This window comes from Leptonychotes weddellii, chromosome 5 (genome assembly GCF_054177405.1).
Source record: "Leptonychotes weddellii isolate Sample4059 chromosome 5, ASM5417740v2, whole genome shotgun sequence".
Classification (NCBI taxonomy): domain Eukaryota; kingdom Metazoa; phylum Chordata; class Mammalia; order Carnivora; family Phocidae; genus Leptonychotes; species Leptonychotes weddellii.
Genome location: NC_138373.1, coordinates 23,189,648 through 23,213,661, shown reverse-complemented (window position 1 = coordinate 23,213,661; position 24,014 = coordinate 23,189,648). Strand labels below are relative to the sequence as shown.

The 24,014-nt window shown below is 51.5% G+C and overlaps 1 protein-coding gene across 1 annotated transcript in view; it reads left to right on the top strand.

Moving 5' to 3' along the window:
* XYLT1 (xylosyltransferase 1) overlaps nt 1-24,014 on the top strand; it is a 292,085-nt gene that overhangs the window by 210,483 nt on the left and 57,588 nt on the right. Inside the window, exons 4-5 of the mRNA XM_081819949.1 lie at nt 7,010-7,182; nt 7,980-8,182. Coding sequence (XP_081676075.1) covers nt 7,010-7,182; nt 7,980-8,182 — 376 coding nt within the window. The remainder of the gene's footprint in view (nt 1-7,009; nt 7,183-7,979; nt 8,183-24,014) is intronic.

Sequence of the window (24,014 nt, the reverse complement as noted above, 5' to 3'; positions counted from 1 at the left end):
CCTGAGCCCCGAAGGCTGCTAGCCTTGGCCGGCTTTCTCCTTGCAACTGTGTTCTTTCCCGACTCATGCTCCCCGCTGCATGCTCTCTCCCCTCACTCCTCCTTCGGTCAGACTGGTGGATGGCACTGAATCAGCAGCTCCCGGGCTGGAGGGCGGCTGGGCATTCTCCCAGCTCCTCGGCAAGGGTCGCCACGCTGCCCTAAAGCCTTGAGGAAGGGTAGGGACCCAGCCCTCCGCCGGTTCACCGGATGAGTGGAGACAGGCATGCACAGCAGCTCAGACCTGCGTCTTCCATGTGGGCCTCCCCGGCCCCAAACCTGGACGAAGCTGTCAGGCTTGATCCATCAGTCAGAAACCATTCGTTCACCAAGGCCTCCCGCCTGAGCTCCGCTCTGGGCCAGGCCAGGCCAGGGCAGAGGGGTGGTGTTGATGTCCCAGAAAAACACGAAACTTGCCCTTGGCCCGTGGGGAATTGACAGCTATCAAACACCCAGCTGATGTGGTGTCTGTATGCAGCTGAGAGGGATGAGGGAGGAGAATCCCGCATGTGACTGCGTGGATGGACCTCGAGGGCGTTAGGCTAAGTGGGATAAGCCAGGCAGAGAAAGACAAATACTGCCTGATCTCACTCGGATGTGGAATCGAAAGAAAGGAAGAAAGGGAGGGAGGGAGGGAAGAAGGAAAGAGCCAAACTCATAGAAACAGGGTAGAAAAGTGGCTGCCGGGGTCTAGGGGTGGGAGAAATAGGGAGCAGTGGGTAAAAGGGTGCAGACTACCAGTTATGAGATGAATCAGTTCTGAGGGGCTAATGTACAACATGGTGGCTGTAGTTGATAACACCATATTGTATGATTGAAATTTGCTGAGAGTAGACCTTAAATATTCACACACACAGAAGATAAATATGTGAGGTGATGGATGTGTTAATTAACTAGATGGGTGGGGGGATCCTTGTGCGGTGTATTTCAAATCTCTACAATGTACACTTGAAGTATCTCAAAATTTTATGTCAGTTGTACCTTAAGCTGAAGAGAAACAAGGGGAGGAGAGGAAAGGAAAGAAGAGAAAGGAAAGAGAAAGAGAAAGGGAGAGAGGGAGGGTGGGAAGTCGGGGAAGCCAACCTGACTCTCAGAGGACAGCTTTCCATGCAGTGGTGCTAACTCTCTAAGGTTAGACTCCCAGACTATGGAAACATCATCTCCCTCATCTGGTAGAGTAACACAGGGGTTTTGGAGCCCGGCAGACCTGAGTGTTTGTCTTTGGGCTGTTCACTCTCCGGAGAACGTGACTTCTCATCACTCCCTCAGTATCCCCTTGGCCTCAGCTGGGGATTACAACCTTGGTACCTGCTTCCTTAGGCCTTGGGAAAATTAAATAATGAAACCATGAATGGATAGTGCTTAGGACATAGTAAGTGTTCAGTTTACATAGACATTATTATCGTTCTATAAGGATCAGCGGGATCAAGGAAGGGAAATGACTCGCCCGGGGTCCCCTGGCTGGATCACAGCAGAAGCAGGATTTGAACCCAGACTTGTCGCTTTTTGGGCACTTGCCACGACACTGTGCCACCTTTCTAAGCCCACTGAGAGCAGGATTTCTTTCTGGGCACTGGGCATCTCCCAAGTTGTTTTTTTTTTTAACATTTTATTTGTGTGTGTGTGTGTGAGAGAGAGAGAGAGAGAGAGAGTGAGAATGAGCAGGGGGCAGTGGCAGAGGGAGAGGGAGAAGCAGGCTCAAGACACGGGGCTCAATCCCAGGACCCTGAGATCATGACCTGAGCCAAAGGCAGACACTTAACTGGCTGAGCCGCCCAGGCACCCTCCTTCCCAAGTTCTCATCACCAAACTTCTGCGTAGAAATTTCCCAGGGGGAAAAAGGCACCTCCACCTAAATCCGACAAGGAACCTAGAACATGTCAAGGTTTTTCCTCCCAGTGACAGGAATCCCACTTCCATGCAATGTGCCCGCCTCCAGTGTGAAGCTGCGTCCCATCCACAATCCACAGTCATGAATCACTGCACAACCCAGCAGGGTCAGGGATGGATTGCTCATTCCTCTTTAGGGTTTTTTTGGTACATTTTTTATCCTATTTTGGTAAGAACACTTAACATGAGATCTACCCTCTCCACATCTTGTGCACATCTTGAAGCACACAATACTGTTGACTAAAGGTATGGTGTTGTATGGCGGGTCTCTAGAGCTTACTCGTCTTGCTTGCCTGAAACTGCCTCTGTATATGTATCTGATCCCATGCACTTGTCTCTATTTATACCTGTGTGTGTCTCTTATTGTTTCTGTGTAGGTCTCTCTCTGTGATTCTCTCTCCGTAGGTGGGAGTAAGGGGGAGGTCCTGCTGCCTGCAGGTCTCCTTCTGTTTTTCTCTCAGTGTGAGCAAGGCCTGTCTGTCTGCATTCCCATTCCCTCTCTGTGTCTGTCTGTTTCTATTTCTGTCTGTCCCTCTCTGCCCCTCACCCTCATCTGCCCTTCTGTGTGAGTCTCCTTTCTTCAGGTATTTTGGTTCTTTCCCACCCACCCCTCTCAAAATAGCTGTACTCCAGGAGAACTCTGGGTTTTTGTTCTCTCTTCTCTTTGCTACTCCCCAGACCAGCTGTCTGACCCAGGGACGCTTGCAGTCTGGAGGCTCAGTTGCCAGAATGACAGTGCCTGATATCCTGGTGCTCAGCTCCTTTTCTTCAGAAGGAAAGCATCCATGTCTGTGTCTGTCCGTGAATCTGCTCTTCATTCTAAAACCCTAAAGAAAGTTACAAAAGGGAGTGCCTGGGTGGCTCAGTCGGTTAAGCGTCTGCCTTCAGCTCAGGTCCTAGGATCGAGCCCCACGTGGGGCTCCCTGCTCAGCGGGGAGTCTGCTTCTCCCTCTCCCGGTGCCCCTCCCCACCCTGCTGCTCATGCTCTCTCTCTCTCTCAAATAAATAAAATCTTTTTTTTTTTTTAAGAAAGTTACAGAAGGCTCTGTTCTACCTCAGGGCACAAGTCTCTCTAAAGACCAGCCTACAGTCTTCACACCAACCTCCCCATCTCCCTGCTCTCTGATTCCTTGGAGGGCAGGTGGAAGTAGCTGGAATGGATTTGGGCTTCCACTCCTTGCTTCTGTCCTCACTCACTGTGTGACCCTGGGGAAACACGTGGACCTCTCTGAGCCTCGGAGCCTGACAGCGCATCCCTCCCACAGCCAAATAACACCTCCACACCCGCCATCTGGCACAGTGCTGGTGCGAGCAGGCCTTCAAGTGACATCAGCTTCTCTGGACCAGAGCAGCCAGAATGCATTCCTTCCTTCCTTCATACATTCATTCATTCAACAGCCTGGCAAGAGACACCCACCCATAGCTAGAAAGCACGGGCTGATCCCAAAGGCGCCATAAGCCTCAGTCACTAAGAACTCCAGATCATTGTTACCCAGAGACCTTGGGCAGGGATGAGCAGTATGATCTGAGGGACAGCAGGAGCCCCTACAGAGTGAACTTCCTATAAGATACAGTGTCGTGGGCCACGTTTAGGCCTTTGAAAAATCACCCAGTGAAGTCCGGGTGCAAAAAAAGTGGCACTAAGTACCTGTTGTTTTTAAACGTTCCTCCCTTTGTTTGATAAAGAGTCTCCAAGGGAGGCCAAGAGAGGCCGAAGCCAGTATGGTGACGATCAGTACCCTGCCTTTGGGCTGCAGACATGGGAAGGAGAATATAAGCTTTTCTTAGACCTATTATCTTTTTACTTTAGATTCTCACATTCCGTAGTCCATTCGTAATCCACTTGTGAAAACAGGCTTACATCCTACATGTCTTTGTGCTCCAGGCTTTGTCCAGGGTTGGCATGTGGGAGGTTTTAAGGATGCTAGGTGGGTGAGTGGGTTGGTAGGTGGGTGGGTGGATGGATGGATGGATGGGTGGATGGAAGTATGGATGGATAGAGAGTTGCATGAGTGTTTAAAGGGACATGATTCCCCTGGGCGTGCCCTTCTCATATAATCACCAAGAAAGCCCAGTGTATTTGTGATTGGTTTGAAGAGAAGAGGAGAGGGTGGTTAGGATAACCCTCTCTGGTGGCTGCCCAGTCTGTCTTCAATCAGAGCCAAGATGATAATTATCGCCAGGATTGCAGCTACTGATTGAACAGCCAAGGAGCCTAAGATGCTGGGATCCATCGCGAGCACTTGAAGAGATGGGCTCAAGAGCTTTGGGCTAAACTTTCTGAGATCTCCTCTGTCCCTGCAGGCAGATTGCTCACTCCTTCCCCACCCTCCCAGGGCAACTGAACACACTTCTGTTCTAAAACAATTGACCATTGTCTTCTGTTTTCCCCATTTGGCTGAGAGCTCCTCAAAGGCAAGGATTTTTTTCCCCAAATTTTATTTTTCTAGTACCTAGCACAGTACTTGGCATGTAGTATAGGCTAAGTTAATATTGCATGGATCGATGAGTTGATAGATGGTTGGAAGAGTGGGGGCATGGATGATTTGCTTTGAGGATGATGGGTAAGCGGATGGGTGGATGGTTTTAAAGGTGATGAGTGGATGGATGGATGGATGGATAGATGAATGGTTGGTTGGTTTTCTGGATGATAAGCTTTTGAATGCTGTGCTGGATGGGTAGCTGAATGGTTTGCTGGATGGGTGGTTGGATTCCAACGGAGAGGTGGTTGGATTTGGATGGACGGATGGATGAGAAGATGTGATCTTATTGGCCACCTAGAGTCAGCCTCCCACATGATACAGGGATCCTCCCTGTGATGCCTGTGATAGCCCTCGAATGTGTGCCTACCTACCTACCAGCTAATTTACAGGGTATTTCATTAAGCAGAATTATTATCAAGTTTTCCAAAGTCTAGGTATGGTAACGTAGTATATATTAGTGTTTAAGGGCATTGGCTCTGGAAACAGACCTGGGTTTGAATCGCAGCTGAACCAATGAAAGCAGTGTGACCTTGAACAAACAAATCCCTTGGCCTTTCTAAGCTATGGTTTCCTCATTAGCAAAATGGGGATAATAGCACTATCCTGCAGTGCTGGTGAGGGGATCGAGTGCAATGATGGATGGCAAGGGCTGGTCAGTGCTCAATAGAATGTATTGTTACTATTACGGTACCAAACCAATATGTACCCCTCCTATAATTTTTTTTTCACCAAGAACCAGATGTGTGCCAGATACTGGTACAGCCTTGTATGTTCGATGACAAACAAGGCTGAAATAGCCCCCCATCTCTTGGAGTTGATGTTTTTGTGGGGTGTTCAGACAATTAAGTAAACAGATGCGTAACTTCAGATGGCATTAAATGCTATGCAGAAAACTGAGCTAAGGTGAAGTAGAAGAGAGCGATGTGGCTGGTGGAGGCAGGTGGCCTTTTACTGAGCTGTGAACTGATGACAGGAGGATACAGCCATGCAGAGATCTAGGTAGCAGGAATAGTCAGTGAGAAGGTCCTGAGGCAGAAACAAACTTGCTCAAGCAAAAGAAAGAAGGCCAGGTGGCAGGGTAGATAGGAGGGCAGTCGGGGTGCAGAGGTCTTTAGGAGGCAGGTCATGCAGGCCACAGAGGCTGTGCCATGTGATTTGGACATCAGCCATGTTAGTTTCATCCTGTCGTCTGGAACAGCCTAGAAGGAGCCTTGTTCATTTGGAGGCTGTTTAGCTTTCCGGTGACAGGCTTCTGATCTCCTGGCCTCCAGACTAAGCACTCCCAGTTCTCTGTTTTCCAAGTTGACATCCTGGGACACCTGCAGCTACAACCCTGACAACATTCTTAGAACCCAGAAGAAATCAGGTTTGACCCAAAGGAAATCAGGCTGAAGAGAGGCAGGAGATCTCTAGTCAAAACTGTAATGAACTAAGCCAATAATAAGCTCTGTACCCACCCGCCTTGAAACCCTGCCCTGCGAGTGTTTGCAAGGGGAAGGAGGAGAAAAGGAGTCTTTAAGGCTACTTCTAGGATAAAAGACATCTGGAACCAGGGGGATGCAGGTGGGTCTGATATAGGAACTTGGTTTTCAAAGAAAATTGCGAGATGATGGTGGCTGATCTCCAGCTGGACCGATGGAGTAACTCACACGGTGCCATTAGGATCCCATCCCTTGGCGCCATTAGGATCCCATCCCTTGGCATTGCTTCCTCTCTGTTTGCTTTCCTCTCAGGTGATCTTTCTCCATGTGGGGATAAAAGGGCTCTTAGAATCTTTCAGTTTCATGTATACCAGAAAGGGAACCTCTCTAATTGAGTTATTCCAACAAAAGTCTAGAATTCTGTCTTCTGGGCTAATTAGTTTGGTTGGGTCACACGTCCGCCTCTGAACCATACAGACTGTTGCCAGGGAGATGAAACATTCTGAGTGGCCAGGCCTTGAGCTCTGTGACCTTCCCTGTCACTGATGATGGAGGGAGACCCTCCCCATCCATAGAGACTGAGAATGGAGGAGGGGGTGATGCCCCCCAAAATACTGGATGATAACGTTTTCATTATGCTGGAGGAGTAAGCTCTAGAGATCTTCTGTACAACATCATGCTTCTAATCAACAGTACTGTACCGTGAACTTAAAAATTTAAGAGGGTAGGTGTCATCTGTTCTTTCCCCAATGTTTACAAAAAAGGATGCTATTCGGAGGAGAAGGGAGAGGGCAGGCAAAACCAGCTCGTATATATCTTCTGTTTCCCGGCTGAGAATTAACTGCTCCTTCCCCTACAGTTCAGAGATACCTCGCATTTCCTCCTGCCTTGTTCAGTGGCTTAATACGTGTACTTAGGTCTCCGTCAGCTTTTTAAAGCTCCTCGGGGGTGGGAACCCCTGCCTTTAAGCACCACAGAGTCCCCCACACATGTACCAGGACAGCATAAGGGTCCAGGACAAGCTTGCTTAAGCTGGATTAGGTTTCAGGGCCCCATAGGACAACTATGCCCTTCAGAGAGTCCCCAAGATGAAGCATCAGAGAAACTCCCCGTCCTCCCCCTACAAAGAACCTGGGATCCTCACCCCACCCCTGTGGTCTCTTGGGTTTTCCCCCAGGCAAATCCAACAAGAACGTGCAGTGGGATGAGGACTCGGTGGAATACATGCTGGCCAACCCAGTCCGAATCGCCTTCGTCCTGGTGGTCCACGGCCGTGCCTCTCGGCAGCTGCAGCGCATGTTCAAGGCCATTTACCACAAAGACCACTTCTACTACATCCACGTGGACAAGGTGAGGACCCCTCCCGCCCTGGTCGCCCCTTGCTGGCTTTCTCCGCCGGTCTGTCTGCTCTTCCCCAAGCTGGCCTCCCTTTCAGGCAGGGCTTGTAGGCTGATCAGCGGCCTCTCCTTGGAGCACACGTTTCTCGTAAAGGGCCAAATGGCAAATACTTTAGGCTCTTGCAGGTATATGCTCCTGCCACAGCGACTCCGCTCTGCCACTGGAGGGTGGAAGGAGCCCTGAGAAATACAGAAATGAGTCTGCGTGGCTGTGTACCAATAAAACTTTATTTACAAAACCCTGCAGCAGGCTTCCTGACCCCTGAGCTGTCTTGGCCCAGAGGTTTCTGTTGGTCTGCTGACCTGACATGATGATGGCATTCGTCAAGAAGTCAAAAGGGGATGCCTGTTCACAGCAGGCCTGTGAGGGAGAGGGCAGTGGAGAAATGCCGCCTCTCAAAATGCTCACCAGGTTTAGACCCAGTCATACGTCCTAGCTTGTCATCCTCAGACCACATGCCTCAGTCTTGTATAAAAATGCAGAGTCCTGGGCACCGGCCCATGCCTAGTGAGCCGTGAGCTCAGAGGTGGGGCCTGGGAGTCTGCATTTCAAATAGCTAAAGTAAATTTTCAAAAATAGTAAGGTTTCGGAGAACGATGTAGAAGGACACCCCAGGCCTGAGCCAGTTGCTTGGCGAAGTCCGCTCTGTTCAGAAGCCGTGTCACCTAGACGGGAAGGGATAGGGGGTGAGGGGCACGTCCGCCTGTGTTCTGCTGCTGAGTGTCACTCCTTCTCTCCCCGGGGGTAAGCGCTCTAATTACCTGCATCGGCAAGTGCTACAGTTCGCCAGACAGTATGGCAACGTTCGCGTCACCCCCTGGAGGATGGCCACCATCTGGGGGGGAGCCAGCCTCCTGTCCACGTACCTGCAGAGCATGCGGGACCTCCTGGAGATGACTGACTGGCCCTGGGACTTCTTCATCAACCTCAGCGCCGCTGACTACCCCATCAGGTAAGGCAGCCTTCCTCCTGCTTTCCTTAGTCCTCTCTGTGAAGTGGTCTGAAAAGGCACTGTGCCTCAGTGAGGTGCCACGGAGCCTGGGATCCACATGGGACCCGAGCACACGGTTTTCCCAGCTGCATCCACGGGTACCCGAAGAACCGGCAAGACCACTACCCACCTGGAGCTTCCGTTCAAGTGGGGTGTGGGGGGACAAAAATAAAGCAGAACGAAGCAGCAGGGAGAATCGTAATTTTAGCAAGAACGGCTGGGGAAGTCCTTCCCAAGAAGAACAGGAGGAGGAGTGAGTCCCTGGGACCGGGAAAGTGGTCTAGGCCGAGGGAACAGCCCCTGCGGGGTCCTGAGGTGGGCATGTACCTGCTGTGCTGGGGGGACAAGGGGGCTCAGGGTGGCTAGAACAGAGGAGGTGAGGGGTAGAGTAGTAGGAGGTCAGAGAGAACCCTGGGGTGAGATCATATTGCTTCTAGAATGTGGGAGCCCCTGGCATGTTTGATTCGAGGCAGGACTAGGTCTGACTCTGGTGTCAGAAAGGGGAGCAGAGGGGAGGCAGGGAGGGCCGTTATGATGGCCACGGCAGAGTCACGGACACGCATGTTTGGGCTGTTTGAGGCCCTGTGTGTGTGTGTGTGTGTGTGTGTGTGTGTGTGTGTGTGTGGTGGTGGCTATCAACTTGTCACAAATGAACAGCTTGCACACATTTTTAAATTGGGAGGTTTCACGTGAAACTATAATGTTGGGAGCTACTCTCCAACCCCTGCCCAGGGCAGGGCGCACCTGCGGGCCCTCGGCTACAGCTGTGTGGAGCTGGTCCAGTGGTCATCAGCCCCGAGACACCGAGAAACTCAGATGCCACCAGGAAGGTCCGTCCCTTTGCACAAACACTGATCCAGCGAGCTTGTGCTCGCTAATGCTTATGGCCTTAAAAATAGGCCATAAGCAAGGGAAACCCCTCTAAAGATCTTGTAAGGTTAAAAAAAAAAAGCAAGAAAATGAACTTTATTTGCTGCCAGAAGGCCGTTCTTTGCTTGACTGTGTCTTCCATCCTGATTTATTGGTGGGGCTAAAAAGGAGAAGAGGATGGGGAGCGAAGGGCGGGGCCTTCCTTCCCCTGATGGCCCCGGGGGCATGGGGTGGGGACAGCACTCCCACAGGAGCCAGATGAAGGTGTCTTTAAAAATATATGTGTGTTTTTCAATCACGGCGGTCTTCAAGCAGGCACCTGGGTGCTGACCACAATATAGTGAAGCCCCACGTGCACATCACCTAGTTTCAGCTCGAATCAGGTCGTGGCTAGTGCTGATGTATCTACACTCTCCCCTTCTTCCCTACTGAAGCGCTTCCCAGACATCATGTCGTTGTGTCTGTAAGAATTGCAGTATGCATCCCTTGTAAGCTAACATCTGCATGACTGTCACATCTAAAATACTGTCATTCTTCATGTCCTCAAATATTGAGGCCACACGTCCCCAGGAGTTTGGGTGTTGAATCAGGAACCAAATAAGATCCAGGTAGAGAGAGACGTTCTCTGTTTAAAGCTAGAAATGCTCTGTCTCCTTCACAGTGCGATTCCTGGTGCTCTCCTTCCGTCCTTGGCTTGGTGGCATCACATTGTCTGCTGGGAAGCCCCTGGGCCCTGGAGGGGACCTGGGGAAGGCACAGTCTTTGGTCAGCTTAGGCAGGGTCCACCTGGCACCCTTGAACCTGAGAAAGATGATGGTGGTTAGAAAGATGCCTGTTTTTCTTTTGTTCATACGAGAGCAAGGGTAAGCAGATTATGACATGGCTGGCGTATTTTTACTTATTTATTCACTTGTTCAGGTACCCATTCCACAAACATGTGGCAAGCAACTCTTATGCTAGGCCCTATCTGGGCATTTAGTGAGCAAATGTGCCCTAAGCCTTACCTGATGGAGCATGTCCCCTAGTTGGGAAAATGGATTTAAAGGCGCCATGCAAGGCATGAAAGAACTAGAAAGTGAGGGGATGGGGGGGCCGGGGGACAGGGTCAGGCGGTCAGAAAGGCCTCCGAATGTGCCAAGTTTGGACCTGAGAACTGAAGGCTAGGAACAGATTGTTGGGCAAATGAGAAAGCGCTCGTTTGCGACTAGGATTTCCCCACCTGGACATTCTGGACATACTGTGCTGGATGAGTCTTTGCTGTGGGGACCGTCCTGTGCATCGCAGGACATTTAGCTGTAGCCCCTGGCCTCAGTCCACTAGATTTGGTCATGCTGGCCCCCCCACTTGGGACAACCACAGGTATCCCCAGACGTTGCGCAGTGTCCCCAAGGGGCAAAATCGCTCCCAGTTGAGAACACTTCCTGAGAGAGAGAGAGAACAGTCAGGACAAGACATGGGTCAGAGATGACCTTGCTGCATTTGAGAAATTTTAAAAATGGAGGGAGGCAAGGAGAGGCGGGTAGAGAGAAGCACAGGCAGGGATGAGTTAAGACGTTCTCCCTCTTTCTTGACTGAGTTCAAAAACATCCCCAGATGCTGAGCATAACAGCTAATGAGGTAGACGCTTCCTTCAACCCTCAAAGCAAACCTGTTCTCCAGAAGGGCAACCGGGGACCCAAGGTCATGTAAGAAATACATGGCAGAGTGAACATGAGAATCAGTTCTGTGCTGTTCCGAGGCTGGTGTTCTGCTTTCTGCTAGTTCCTTCCTTGGGGAAGTCAGCCAGGCCTAGAGTGGCAAGACGGCTACAAGTGGGACCACGTGGCAATAGGGAATGTCATGAGGGAAGGTCCTTGGAGGTAGGAAGGTCATCTGTGGCCCCGAGTCTGCTCATTCCTCCTCTAGACCTCCAGTGGAGACCCCAGAGATCACCTCAGCCCAGATCAAAGGGTGGCACTTGGCCAGAGACCTCTTGAGGTCAGGTGGGCATTCCTGTGCCCATGGCCCTCCCCAGGAGACCCCCACCAGGCCTCAAGGCTGCCCCCTAGGGGCCCTGTGTTGATTTGCCACGACCATGGACTCAACCAGCTCAGCTGGGCCAGGATATGGGGATCTTTAGCACTTCGGTATCCAGGAAGGGTGGGTGATGAGAGGCCCAGCAGATGGCTTAGGGTTCGAGTCTGAGTTCTGCCACTTCACTAGCCATATGGCCATCTGCAAGGAAATTCAGTCTTTGTGAAACTGGGCTATGATCATAGAACCTAGCAGAGCGTTGGGCACCTACGAAGTGCTTACCCAAATAAATGTCAGCTGTTCGTTCCTGAGCTGCATCCAAGGCTGAAGCTCCTCTCTGTCCGAGGGGCCCAGGAACCCTTTCCTGGACCACGTGCCAAACCTATTTTGGGTTTCAGAGAAGAGAGTCCTGGAATTTTTAGCTTTTTTAGCTTTAATGCTCCAGGTCTCTGTGTGCCTCATTCTGTCTTGCCCTCCCTCTGCCCCCACTGCTGTCATTTCCATGGCCCTCCCGGTTCTTCTGCCCATTTCACTTTGCCAGCCTCGTGGCCAGAGGCACTTTATGCATCAAGCACTGCTGGTTCCTCTTGCTTTTGTTTCTGGGAAGTTGCCCCACGCAAAAACATATGAATTTTGCAGATGAATGGTTTTATCCTGGGCAACTCTGATAGGCTTTCACTTCCCATCTGCCACTCCATCTGGAGCTCCAAAACCACTACTTCTTCCATTCCAGGAAGGATGAGCAAACTTAGGAGCCTCCCCAAAGGGGCAGGAGTGCCCAAGTCAGAAGTTTCTAAGAGGCTCTGAAAATGGAGGGGATTTCCAAGGGCAGAGCCCACCCAACATGGCTGCTCTGAGCTGTTGTATGATTTGAAACCACCTCTCTGTGCCTCCCTGCCCAACTCTAACTGGGGGGAGACTCTTCAGGACTCACTGATCTTTATTGGCCCCCAGCCTTGTGTAGGCTCTGGACGCAGAGAGCTTGGTTGCAGATTCTGAGCCATCACCCTGGCTGTGAGAACAGGTACACGGCTTTCTGCATCTCAGTTTGTCCACCTGAGAAAGCGACACAATGTTTAGTACCTATTTACTAGGAAGCGTCAATGAGATATTGTATATCAAGGGCTTTAACATAATGCCTGACACATAGAAAGTGCTGGGTAAATACAGGCTGTTGTTATTCTATTGGTGGAATCATGTGGGCTTCAATCGAGTTGCTTTCTTTTCTCCCTTTACTCATGAAAAGACTAGCAAAATATTACCTGAACTCACATCTCTCTTAAAAGTGGGAAAAACAAAGTGAGACAATGAAGACCGAATGTCTCAAGAAAAACAGGATAGCGGGCGCCTGGGTGGCTCAGTTGGTTAAGCAACTGCCTTCGGCTCAGGTCATGATCCTGGAGTCCCGGGATCGAGTCCCGCATCGGGCTCCCTGCTCAGCGAGGAGCCTGCTTCTCCCTCTGACCCTCCCCCCTCTCATGTACTCTCTCTCATTCTCGCTCTCTCAAACAAATAAATAAATCTTTAAAAAAAAAAGAAAAGAAAAACAGGATAGAACCAACTTGTTTGTGAACGAGAAGCATGGTCCTGTATTTGGAATATACAAGCTCTGTGTTTAAAGAATCCTTCCTTCTCTGCTGTGACATGACACGCTGGCCCATGTAGGCTCCGGCTGGATGAAAATAGATGTTTTCAAACACTGAGACCCTGCTCGGTCTTGACTCATCAAAGGACATGATGGTTCTGTTGAGTGTATTCTACTTACTAAGTCAGGAAGCTCGCTGGCCGACTTTACTTAGATGGGACGCAAGAAGTGAACAAACCAAAGCATTTCACATACTGCTTGGTTTGAGCTCATAGTAACAGGCCCCTCACTGGCCATCCTTCACTAGGCCAGGTGTCCTGGGTCAAGTCAGATGCACACGGAAGGAGAGCTGAGCATATCCCCGGCCCCTCGGGGCTCACATCCTGTCTGGTGTGCAGGTTCGTATGCGTGTGCGTAGCAGGGGAAACGTTTTTCCAGCTAAATCTGGGATCTTCATCAGTGCCTCAACGAATATGTATTGAGCACCTACCATGCCCCAGACACTGTGCTAGGCAGCAGGAGAAGCATAGGTAGATCCTGCCCTCATCAGAGTGGTCAAGGGCGCAGACTCGAGCTAGACCACCTGGGCTCAAATCCCAGCTCTTCTGTTTACTAGCTGTATGAATTTGGACTTGAGAAAATCACTTAATGTCTCTGTGCCTCAATCACCTCATCTGTAAAATGGGCATAATAACAGCACCACCCCATACGGTTGCTGAGAGCGTTAAATGAGTTACTGTACGTAAAGTGCTCAGCACACAGCACTGTCTGTGTGACAACCATTGTTACTAATAGAGGGGAGACGGACATTAAGCAGAATGATGACACGGTTGAACACATCATTACAAAGAACGGCAGGCGTTCTGAAGGGAAGGAAGGGGGGATCTAGAAGCACCCAGCAAGTGAAGCTCACCTGGGCTGGGGGCCTGGGAGCCTGGGACAGTCTCCTGAAGAGGCAGCATGTGAACTGAGATGTGTGTGATGGGTGGTAGTTCCCCGGCTGAATCATGAGGGGTCCCAGGAGAGCATTCTGGAAGAGGGGATGGCATGAGCAAAGGCCCGGTGGTAGGAAGGACCGTGGCATGTTCAAAGCTAATGTGGCTGAAACACAAAGAGCAAGGGATGGCCTTTCTACCAGTGAGGTAGGTCAAGGCCGGTCCCTGCAGGGACTTTGGATCACCTGATGGGTGGTTGAATCCTTAGCCGTGAGCTGTGTGGTTTTAACGAGGAGAAATCATACCTACAATATAGAGAGATCACTTAGGCCATCGTGGGGGACAGTTGGGAGGGGGACACAGGTGGGAGTGAGGAGGCAGGCAGGGAAGGAGGTGGTTGCTTCTGCTGACCCCAGAAGCATGCCTAGAAAGCCCGGGTGGTCTCCAATCTCCAGTCCTCCTCGGAGGCAGGAGTCCTGGAAGTCATCCTGAGCTTCCTGAATGCAAGCAGCCATGTAGCCTTTTGTCGTACGGAGCCAGGCAGCCACCTTCTGTTGGGGGACCAGGACCCCACCCTGCATGAAGCCCCCCGCCACCGGGGGGACTCCCAGAGCAGGGGCTGGTGCAGAGAAGCCGGAATGGCCTACAGGGGGAGGACCTATGGTTATGACCCCTCTTTGTTCTTTTAATTTTACTTATGGTAAAGTACACATCACATAAAATTTACCATCTTAGCCTTTTTTTAAGTGTCCAGTTTGGGGGTGTTGAGTACATTCATCGGCATTGCTGTGCAGCCAGTCTGCAGGACGCTTTTCATCCTGCCAAACTGACTCTGTACCCATTAAATGGCAAGTCCACATTCTCCCCTCCCCGGCCCCCGGCAGCCGGCACTCTGTTTTCTGTTTCCGTGAATTGGACTACCTAGAAATGGGATCATACAGTACTTGGCTTTCTGTGAGTGGCTTATTTGACACAGCATGATGTTCTCAAGGTTCACCCACACTGTAGCAGGTGTCCGAATTCCCTTCCTTTTTACGGCCGACTAATACTCCGCTGTGTGCGTATTTGTACTACATTTTGCTTATCCACTCGTCCGTCACCGACGGACACTTGGGTTTCCACCTCTTTTCTGCCGTCAGTAATGCTGCCGTGAACATGGGTGTAAAAATCTCTCTTCACCTCCCCACTTTCAGTTTTTTGGGGGAAACGCCCAGAAGTAGGATTACTAGATCATGTGGTAGTTCTGTTTTTGTTTTTATTTTTTGAAGACTTCCCATACCATTTTCCACAGCAACTGCACAAAGGTTCCCACCAGCAACGCCCAAGGGTTCCAGTTTCTCTACACTCTCGCCAACATGTCGTTTTTCTGGGTTTTTGATAGTAGCCATACTAGTAGGTGTGAGGTGTTTCTTGTTCTTTTTAAGGAGCATAAACTCCTGAAGCAGACCCTTGGAAGCTTTGAAGAGCTGGCTTAGCTCTCAGCAGAACCGGGAGGTTGGCCGCAGGGAATTGTCCCTCCACAGGATCGCGGCTTTCCAGTGATTCTTCTAGAACTTCCACCTGACCCATATCAGTCCCCCATCTCATTTCCCACTCTGTTCAGTAGCATCACCTGCTCACCTGTTCCACCAGAGGCTGGAAACCCATATGTTCTGCCTCACCTCTCCATCCGGGTCTGCGTAATTCTACCCCCGCCATCTTTCTCATGGACATTCCCACCTGTGATCCCCCTCCGTTTCAGCCCAAGTCACACCCTCATTGCTCCTGGGTCGTCAGAGTCCCCCAGGAGGACGGAGGCTGAGCCAGACCCTGAAAATGGGCTGGAGCTTCAAGGCCATCTGGCAAAGCAGCGGCCCCCACCCCCTTCTGGAAGCACTCAAGCAAGCGTGCAGCTCACATATCCTGACCTTGCTGAGCCCAGGCTGAGCACCAGGCACTGTGCTGGGAGATGGAGCAATGGAAGGGCCTTGCTTGTTCCCTGAGTTTACAATCTATGGGAGAAATGGAGATCCTATAAATTCAATAATGACCGGGCGTCATGATGGAGAGTAAGAAGGGGTCCTACTTGAGCGGTCAGGGTAGATCACATGCCTCTAAAGAGTGTGTTTAAGCCATATCCTGAAAGGGGGGCCACTATGAAAAAAAACAGGGGTGGAGGTTATCAGGCAAAGGGAACAGCATATGCAAGGTCCCTGGGGCAGGGAAGAGCCAGTGTGGTCCAGGAACGAGAGAGAAGGGCAGTAAGGTAGAGCAGAGCCATGGAGGCCAGGAGGGAAGGAAGCAGAGTTTGGAGAAGCCCACGAGGAGACTTGCCAGGCCTGGGCCCGTCTTCCTTCCCCTGCCCACCTGCCTCTTCTGTCCTAGTTACCTGCCGGCTTCGAGAGAAATTCCCACTGACGGGGTGGCTTGCAACCACCTCCATGACCTTACAGTTCTGGAGGCAGGAAGTCTGAAATCAGGGCGTCGGCAGGGCCGTGCTCCCTCTGCAGGCTCCAGGGGAGAGTCCTCCCTTGCATCTTCTCACTTCCGGTGGATGCAGCCACCCGTAGCGCTCCTTGCCTTGCAGATGCTCACACCATTCTCTGCATCCATCCTCATTGGGTTGTCCATCCCATCTCTCTCTCTCTCCACATGCCCCTGTTTATGGGCATACCGGTCACTGGGTTTAGGGCCCACCTGAATCCAGTATGACCTCCTCTTAACTAATTGCCTCTACAAAGCCCCTCTTTCCAAATAAGGTCACCTTCTGATGACCTTATTTTGGATGGGAATTTGGGGGAGGTGGATGCCCTTCAGCCCAGGACAGCCTCCCATGGCCCCTTGCCGGGCCGAGTGCAGGATGCATCTGCCCTGTGGGAGGGGGTGGGGCCATCCTCGGGCTCCGGCAGCATCTAGAGCCCACTCGGAAGGCAGTCCTTGCACAGACTGTCCTCTCGCCCTCCGTGTTGGGATGGAACTGGTATTCTCCAGTCCTTTGTTCAGCAGTTATTTCCTGAGCACCTACCACACACCGGCCCCATGGGTTTGGCAGGCAGCAAGACGGACAGGGTCCCTGCCACAGCCAGGACCGTTCTCGACGGGGTAGTCAGGGGTCCACGTGGTTCTTGGACGTTTTCTCAAAATACCTTTAAAAAGTCGGGTTCTTTAGGGGCGCCTGGGGGGTTCAGTCGGTTAAGCGTCTGATTCTTGATCTCAGCTCAGGTCTTGATCTCGGGGTCATGAGTTTAAGCCTGGTGTTGGGCTCCATGCTGGGCGTAGAGCCTACTTTAAAATATATATATAATATATATGTATATTAAAATATCATGACCCCACCCAGACCAGTTGAATGTAAACTCCATGTGGGAAGCAAGAATCTATATTTTTTCAAGCTCACCAGGTGGTGGGCATACACAGCAAGAGTTCCAAACCCCTGATCTAGGAGAGACACAGACGTAGTCGCTTAATTACAGTAATAAATAGGAAGGTAAATGCTTTGCTGGAAAATACGTTAGCCTCAGTACTTGGCAGGAAGTCCTATCGGGGCCAGGGGGGCGGGGAGGGCAAACACCCAGGGCTTTGGGTGTGTCTGTCTTTCTTGGTGGCCACTTTCTCAGCATCCAGCCACTTCTCTTCTTTGGATGTTCAGAGATGCATGTCCTCTAAGACCCTCAAACCCTGGTGGGACACCGTCCAAGGAAAGCTCTGCCCAGATACCGTGTGAGTCAGAAAGGGTGCACCTTCTCAGGCTGTTGTTCACAAAGAAACTGGAAAACACGCCAGTAATTATGCTGGTAACAGTTTTGTTTGCATCTAGTAGCAAAATAATCATTTCCTCAGCCCTGTTATTTTTCAGCCTGACGGAGCACATGCCTGTCTTTTTTTTTTTTTTTAAAGATTTTATTTATTTATTCATGAGAGACAGAGGCAGAGGGAGAAGCAGGCTCCCCGCGGAGCAGGGAGCCCGATGCGGGACTCGATCCCAGGACCCTGGGATCATGACCTGAGCCGAAGGCAGACGCTTAACCGACTGAGCCACCCAGGCGTCCCACATGCCTGTGTTTGCAGAAACGCTGTCGGCTTCTCTCTTGCGAGCGGTTCTGGGTCTCCTGAGCTATATCTGAGGTCGGACAGCCCTTCTGGCTCTATGGGGGGCCAGGACTGACCCAGAGCATCTGCCGGATGAACGGAGTGAGGCCCAAGTGCTTGCAGTTTTCCTGGGACTTGGTAGAAAAGCACTGAGGCTCTTTAGGAAGCCAAGAGTGGTCATATTGGTTTAGAACACGGTCTTCGCTGCTACAGATACAGAAGGACGTTCTTGGAAGGATAGGAAAGTGGTAGGGAAGAGGCAAGAATGATGTGCCTGTTTCACCCAAGGGAGGCCACTGTTTGGCTCAAATACATTCCAGCCATATTGCTGTTTTGTTCGTTTCCCATTCTTTCATTACTAAAAAAAAAAAGACAAAAAATTCAGAGTCCTGGGGAAAAGAGTCGGTTTTATCTTGAGTCCTACATTCTTTGGCCCACAGACAGTAGAGGACTTTGGTTGTTCACTCATTGATTCAACACGTGCTAAGATCCTTCTAGATGCCAGTCAGTGACAGGCTGCACCATGCCGTGGAGCTGTGTCCGGTGATGGGAATGTTCTGTGGCTGGGCCCTCCCCTGCAGTAGCCACTAGCCACATGGGGCTAGTTAGTAGGGGCTTGAAATGAAACTTAAAAAAAAAAGAGAGAGAGAGAGAGCTTGAGATGCTCCCTGTGGGGCAGAGGAACCAAATTTTAAATGTGGTTTGGTTTTAATTTAAATGTAAACAAATAGCACATCAAGCAGCCTAGTCCCAGATGCTCGACGTGCAATAGTGAGCCAAAGCAACCAAAACCCCTGCCTCCATGGGCCTTACATTTGTGTCACGGGCAGAAATACTTCCACTAGAGAGAGCCGTAGTGTCCTTAACAAAATGGGAGAGAGTGATGCTACCAGGCCGAAACAAATGTCGCCTCCATCCTCTGCCAGTCCGATGGTCTCGCCAGATCCCAGTCTGACTGTGCATTTTTGAATTTTGCCATGTATCTTCTTACTAACGTTTCCCTCCCGAGAGCTCAGAGTTCTCCTTCCCTTTGGCAGCAGCTCTGCGTGTGTCTCTGGGGATGGGACGTGTCCCACCCTGGGCATCCTCCCGCCCAGTGCACTGAGCATGTTTGCTTGTCGGGAAAGCAAAGCCTTCATTTATGTGGCTTGCCCACCAGTGCCCAACAGCAGGGCTGGTGTGCATTCTGGGGTGCTCCAGGTGCATCCAAGTGCATCCAGGGGATTTGGCTATGAGCCCAGGTCGTCCACAGCATGGGTGATCTGCACTGTAGAGTCTCTTATTCTTTGTTAGCCACCCCCGCCTACCCCATCTAACTGCAGGGGAAGATGAGTCTCAAGGGCAACCTGGAGGGACAGCATGTCTTCAGAGGTCAAGTGGAATAAGGGAGGGATGTTTCCACTCCCTTTTTATTGTTGATCGCAGAGGTTTGGATGAGACAGGCCCAAGGGATGGGGTTAAGATCCAGTCATTGGGGAGGTAGATGGAAACTTGTGGATTTTATTACTGTATCTCCTCCCTCCCTCTTGCTGCCACTTGGAGTCATTGCCCAGCATTAAAAGCAGTCAGGAGTGGATGCACCAAGTAGATGTCTGGGAGAACCCTTCAGGATCTGCCAGACTCCGGTAGCTAATCGTGCCAGCTAGCATTTTGTGGCACATGCTATCCAGGGGATCCCTGGCCAGCGTGTTATCTGAAGTCACGCCAACCCCAGAAGGCAGACACTGTGGCTGCATCCCATCTTACAGGGGAAGAAACTGAGGCCGAGGGTAGTTGAGGAATTTGTCCCATGTCTCACAGCTGGTGGGGATCAGAGCCAGGGTTTGAGCCCATGCTTCTTTGATCAGCAGAGGGGAAAAAGAGACCTGAGTTCTCCACCGGCAGGTCCTAGTGCACCCACTGGGCAGCACGGGAATGAAGCTCTCCTCCTCGTCCCCCCGTCTAAATCCATGTTCTCTCCATCTGGAAGAGAGTGGAGGAGGCAGAAATGTCCAGGACCCAAGAGAGCAGCAGCATGCACACCAGAGCCCGAATCCAGGGTCATCCGCAAGCAGCAGCTGCCGAGAACCCCATCACTGTCTGCTTTAGTCCCCGCCGTATGGGGTGGGGTGCAGGGGGTGCAGAGAAGGGCACGACGCTCAGCAGGTTCGAGTGACTGGCCCAAGGTCACACAGCTTGGCAGTAGCCAAGCCAGGATTTGAACGCAGGTTCAGTGACTCCCAAGCGCAGCATGCTTTCTGCTCCACGAGGTTGGCCGGTGTGGTCCACAGGCAGTTGCTCCCAGAGGAAAAGGCCAGTCGGTCAAGAGCACGGCCCCCACCACGTGACCACCATGGCTAGAGTAGTCCCAGGTGCAGAGGGGCTCTCTCCCTGTCTGGCCAGTAGAAGACCGGGGCTCCACCAGTCCTGTTGGCTCCAGACGTGGACCGAGGAACCAGCTGTCCTGCATTAGCTGGGAGAGCCCCGGCTTTCCAATTCCTTTATAATCCTCTTCCCTCCCGATCTCGGTCTTTAGACTCTTCCCCAAACTGCTGGACTTCGGTGCCCGATGGAATTCTCACTCATTTAAATGTTAGCCTCAAGCAGGCATAATTCAGAAAGAATGGCTGCCGTCCCTCCAAATGCTCACACTTGTTCCACGACAAGACCCAACCAACGCGGGCGTTTTCTGCACCGTCGCACAACTCCGCCAAGGGCACGTGAGCGGCCCCGTGGTATCAGCCCGACCTGGATTTGAGTCCTGTCTCCGTCCCCTACTAGCTGTATCGTCTTGAGGCAGGTGACTCCAACCTTGCCGAGTCTTGGTTTTCTCTCCTGTAAGAGGGAGACATTAATGTTACATGTCAGGGAGCCACGTGAGGGACGGTGGCCACGTGGGAATCCAAGCCCTGCCTTGTGTTCCGCTCTGCAAGCTCTCTGATAAGCAGCTGGGTTAGAGCACAGCCTGGCACCTCTGCAGGGCCTCGTGTTCATCCCTACCACCATCTGCAGGTCAGGACCAGGATGCTCAGCCCTGCCGAGGGGCACAGAGGAGAGAGAGAGAGATGGCCCGGTCTGCCAGGGAGACCTTAGCGTACTGCATCCTCCCAGTTGCTTGAATGGAAGAGGCAGGAGAGCAAAATGTGACTCATCGTGACCCCAAGGAGTCAGGTGCGGCTGAGGTTTGAGGCAAGAAACAGGAGACACAGTAGTGAAATGCAAGGGGGGGAGATTCCACCAGATGGTCACCCAGCCGCTGGTAACCATGCCCAGGCAATCTCTCCGGCGCTGACGAATCATACCATCAGTTCGTTCTCCCTTTGGGTGAACCTAGGAAGGAGATGGGCAGACAGGGGCCCGTTCTGGGAAGCCAACCAGAACCCCCTCCCCACAGCAATTTCCTCAGAGGGTCATTGTAAAGATGAGAGCTACTGAAACACAGGACCTAATCCAGAGCTGGGCATTCATTACAGGTGCTCAGGAAGTTGTTCTCTTATTGTCAGGAAAGCGAAACATCCTGGGCAGTTCTTAATTCTAGACCAAAAAAACATGGGCTGGCCTTTTTTGTGGTCTCTTTCTTTCTTCTCTCCTCGATTTTCCATCTCTGTGCCCTGGTCCTGCTATAGAGATGCCGACCCAGAGAGAGCGTGCACACATGCCTTTGAGAAATGCACTTGTGAACGGGAGTTACAAAGGCCGTCACCTTGAGCTGAGCCATGTTTGGATGCGTCGCCCCCATCTCCCTTCCCTCCCGCAAGGCTGGTTGAAAAGACCCTTGGTGTTTATCAGCCTCCTTGACCTCAGTGGGCTGAAACACCCCTGTCCTTCTCAATCTGCTTTCTCTCGAGTCAGTACAGCTGCAAAATCTCCCTCAGGTTTCAAGTTGGAATGTTCCTTCATAGTTCTACCCCTAAACCTCCTCACCATCCTCACTCCCCTCCCAAACCCTCTCCCCAGGCTCAATTAGTCTGCCTCTGGCCAACCTCATGGCCGTTGCGAGGCCCCCAGGTGGGGTCGGAAAGTGACTCGGACATTCGAATCGGTCCACAGCCTGGGGGATAGTGTCATGAAGAGAAGCCGGGGCAGAGAGCACATCCTTTGCTCCTGTTCATCTGAAGTGAAACAGCCCCGTGCATTCCAGAAGGAGCATCGGGAACCTCGATTCTGACCCTGGTCCATTGCCCATAACAGCACCTCATTAGAAAGTGGAGGATGGGGAAGGAGGGGGTCATTGGTGGTGCCAGCCAGTGTTCCCAGGGTGAGGCTCCCAGTGGAATCCCACATCAGTCTTGTGTTCCCTTGTGGATGTAGGAACGGAAATCGTGCCCCCAAGAGCCGCCGCGCATCTCCCGTGTCCTTTGTTCCTCCAGAGAAGGATTCTCCCCAGTGCAATTTAATTGTGTTCATCAGTCAACATTACTTGGCAAAGCCAGCCAGGGGCACAAACATTGCCACCCCTTCCTCAGTGTAATTGTGCTCTTTGGGATGCTAGAATGTGGTTTAAGGCCAAGCAGTTTTTGATTACAGAGTCAATCTTTGTTTAAAAGTTGGCCGCCCTGGGGAAGTTTCTAACAAGTTACTTTAAACAATGCATTCTCTGGACACCTACAGCTAAATAGTCCATTAATCCAAATTGCTTTGCCGGGATGTGGTGGGGCGGCGTCTGAGCCGGGCTCGGGCTCCGTTCACTGGGAGCAGCAGCTGCAGGTGGGAGAGGCGAGAGGCCCATCATGGTCATGAATTGACCTACGGGGACACGCCCCTCTGCCAAGTGTCCCCGACCCTGTGCATCCAGCGCTGAGTGTGTGCAGGGTACTGGGCCAAGCGCTTCCCCAATCTCAGTGAACCTCTTGGCCGCCAGATGAGGTGGGACCTTCCGCATCCCCTTTAGAGAGAGAAGGGACAGGGGCTTGTCCAACATTGCGACGGAGCTCAACCCGTGTCCTCAGCCACAAGCCAGGGCTTCCCAAGTCTGATCCACAGAGCACTGGCAGTGTGCAAGATGATTTAAAGTGGTACGCAGATGTTTCTGACGGTGTTAATATTTAGGAAGACCTAATACACCCCAGATTTCTGAAGCTGAAATTTTCTTTAAAAATATAGTTGATCTAGGGGCAACTGGGTGGCGCCGTCAGTTGAGCACCCGGCTTCTTGATCTCGGCTCAGGTCTTGATTTCACAGTTGTGAGTTCAAGCCCCATGTTGGGCTCTAGGCTGGGCATGGAGCCTACTTAATTAAAAAAAAAAAAGGAAAAATATATATATACATAGTTGGTCTAAATAAGAAAATGTTAAAGCAAATATACACGGGGTAAGCGGCTCTTCAGTCATTCCACAAATATTTATTGAGTGTCTGCTGTATGCCGGGCAGTTTTCTGGGTGCTGGGATACAGCAGGAAATAAAGCTGTTGAGGCACCCCCAGGCCGGCGAGGGGGAGAGACGGTAGATAAGCAAGTGGATAGTAGGTCAGGTAGAAATGTGTCCCAGGGAAGAGACAGTGTGGAAAGAGGAGGGTGGGCCAGGAAGACACTTTATAAGGAGGGCATGGCAAACACTGGTGAGGAAGGTGTATGAATGACCACAGAGAGAGAGAAACATAATGGCAGGGGTCAATAAGCATTTTTATAAAGAGCCAGATAGTGAATATTTCAGTGTTGCGGGCTGAACACTGTCACGATGACACAGTTCTGCCCGAGCGACAGGTCAGCCGTAGACCACACGTAAACCAATAGGCATGACTCCGTTCCCATGAAACCACATGGACCAAAGCAGGGGGCAGACCACAGTTCACAGATCCGTGTTCTACGCCATTCTGCCGCATCTCCCACAATTCAGGTAATGGCCCTGCCCAGAACACACGTTTCAACAATTGCAAACTCCTTCCCCATCTACCCACTCACCCACCACCTGTCTTCCCACATGTGGCCTTTCTGTATCACCTCCAGTGACATTGCCAACTCAGGCACCAGCTTGCGACCCACTCTGTGCTTCAGACTTCATGACCCTGGATGGAGGGAGAGTGGTAGAGATTGCGAAGGGCTTCTGGGAACTTCCTCCAGACCCTGGCCTGGACTCCCACCCAGCCCTGGGTAGCTGAACTTGACCTAAAACAGCAGTCCCCCTTTTATTTTCCACCTGCGTGGCTTACCAGTCTTCAACTTGAGCTGGAAGACAACGTGTGAAAGGGAGCTCAGTCCTCAGCGTCGCCTGACCAGGCCAGCTGGGAGGGGATAGGCAGTTTGTTCACACAGGGGTCCTCCATGACTATAGGCCTCTCCAGCAGCCCGCCCCGCCCCCCCGTAGTATTTGTCAGCCAGAGAAGACCGTACCTTCTTACCATCCA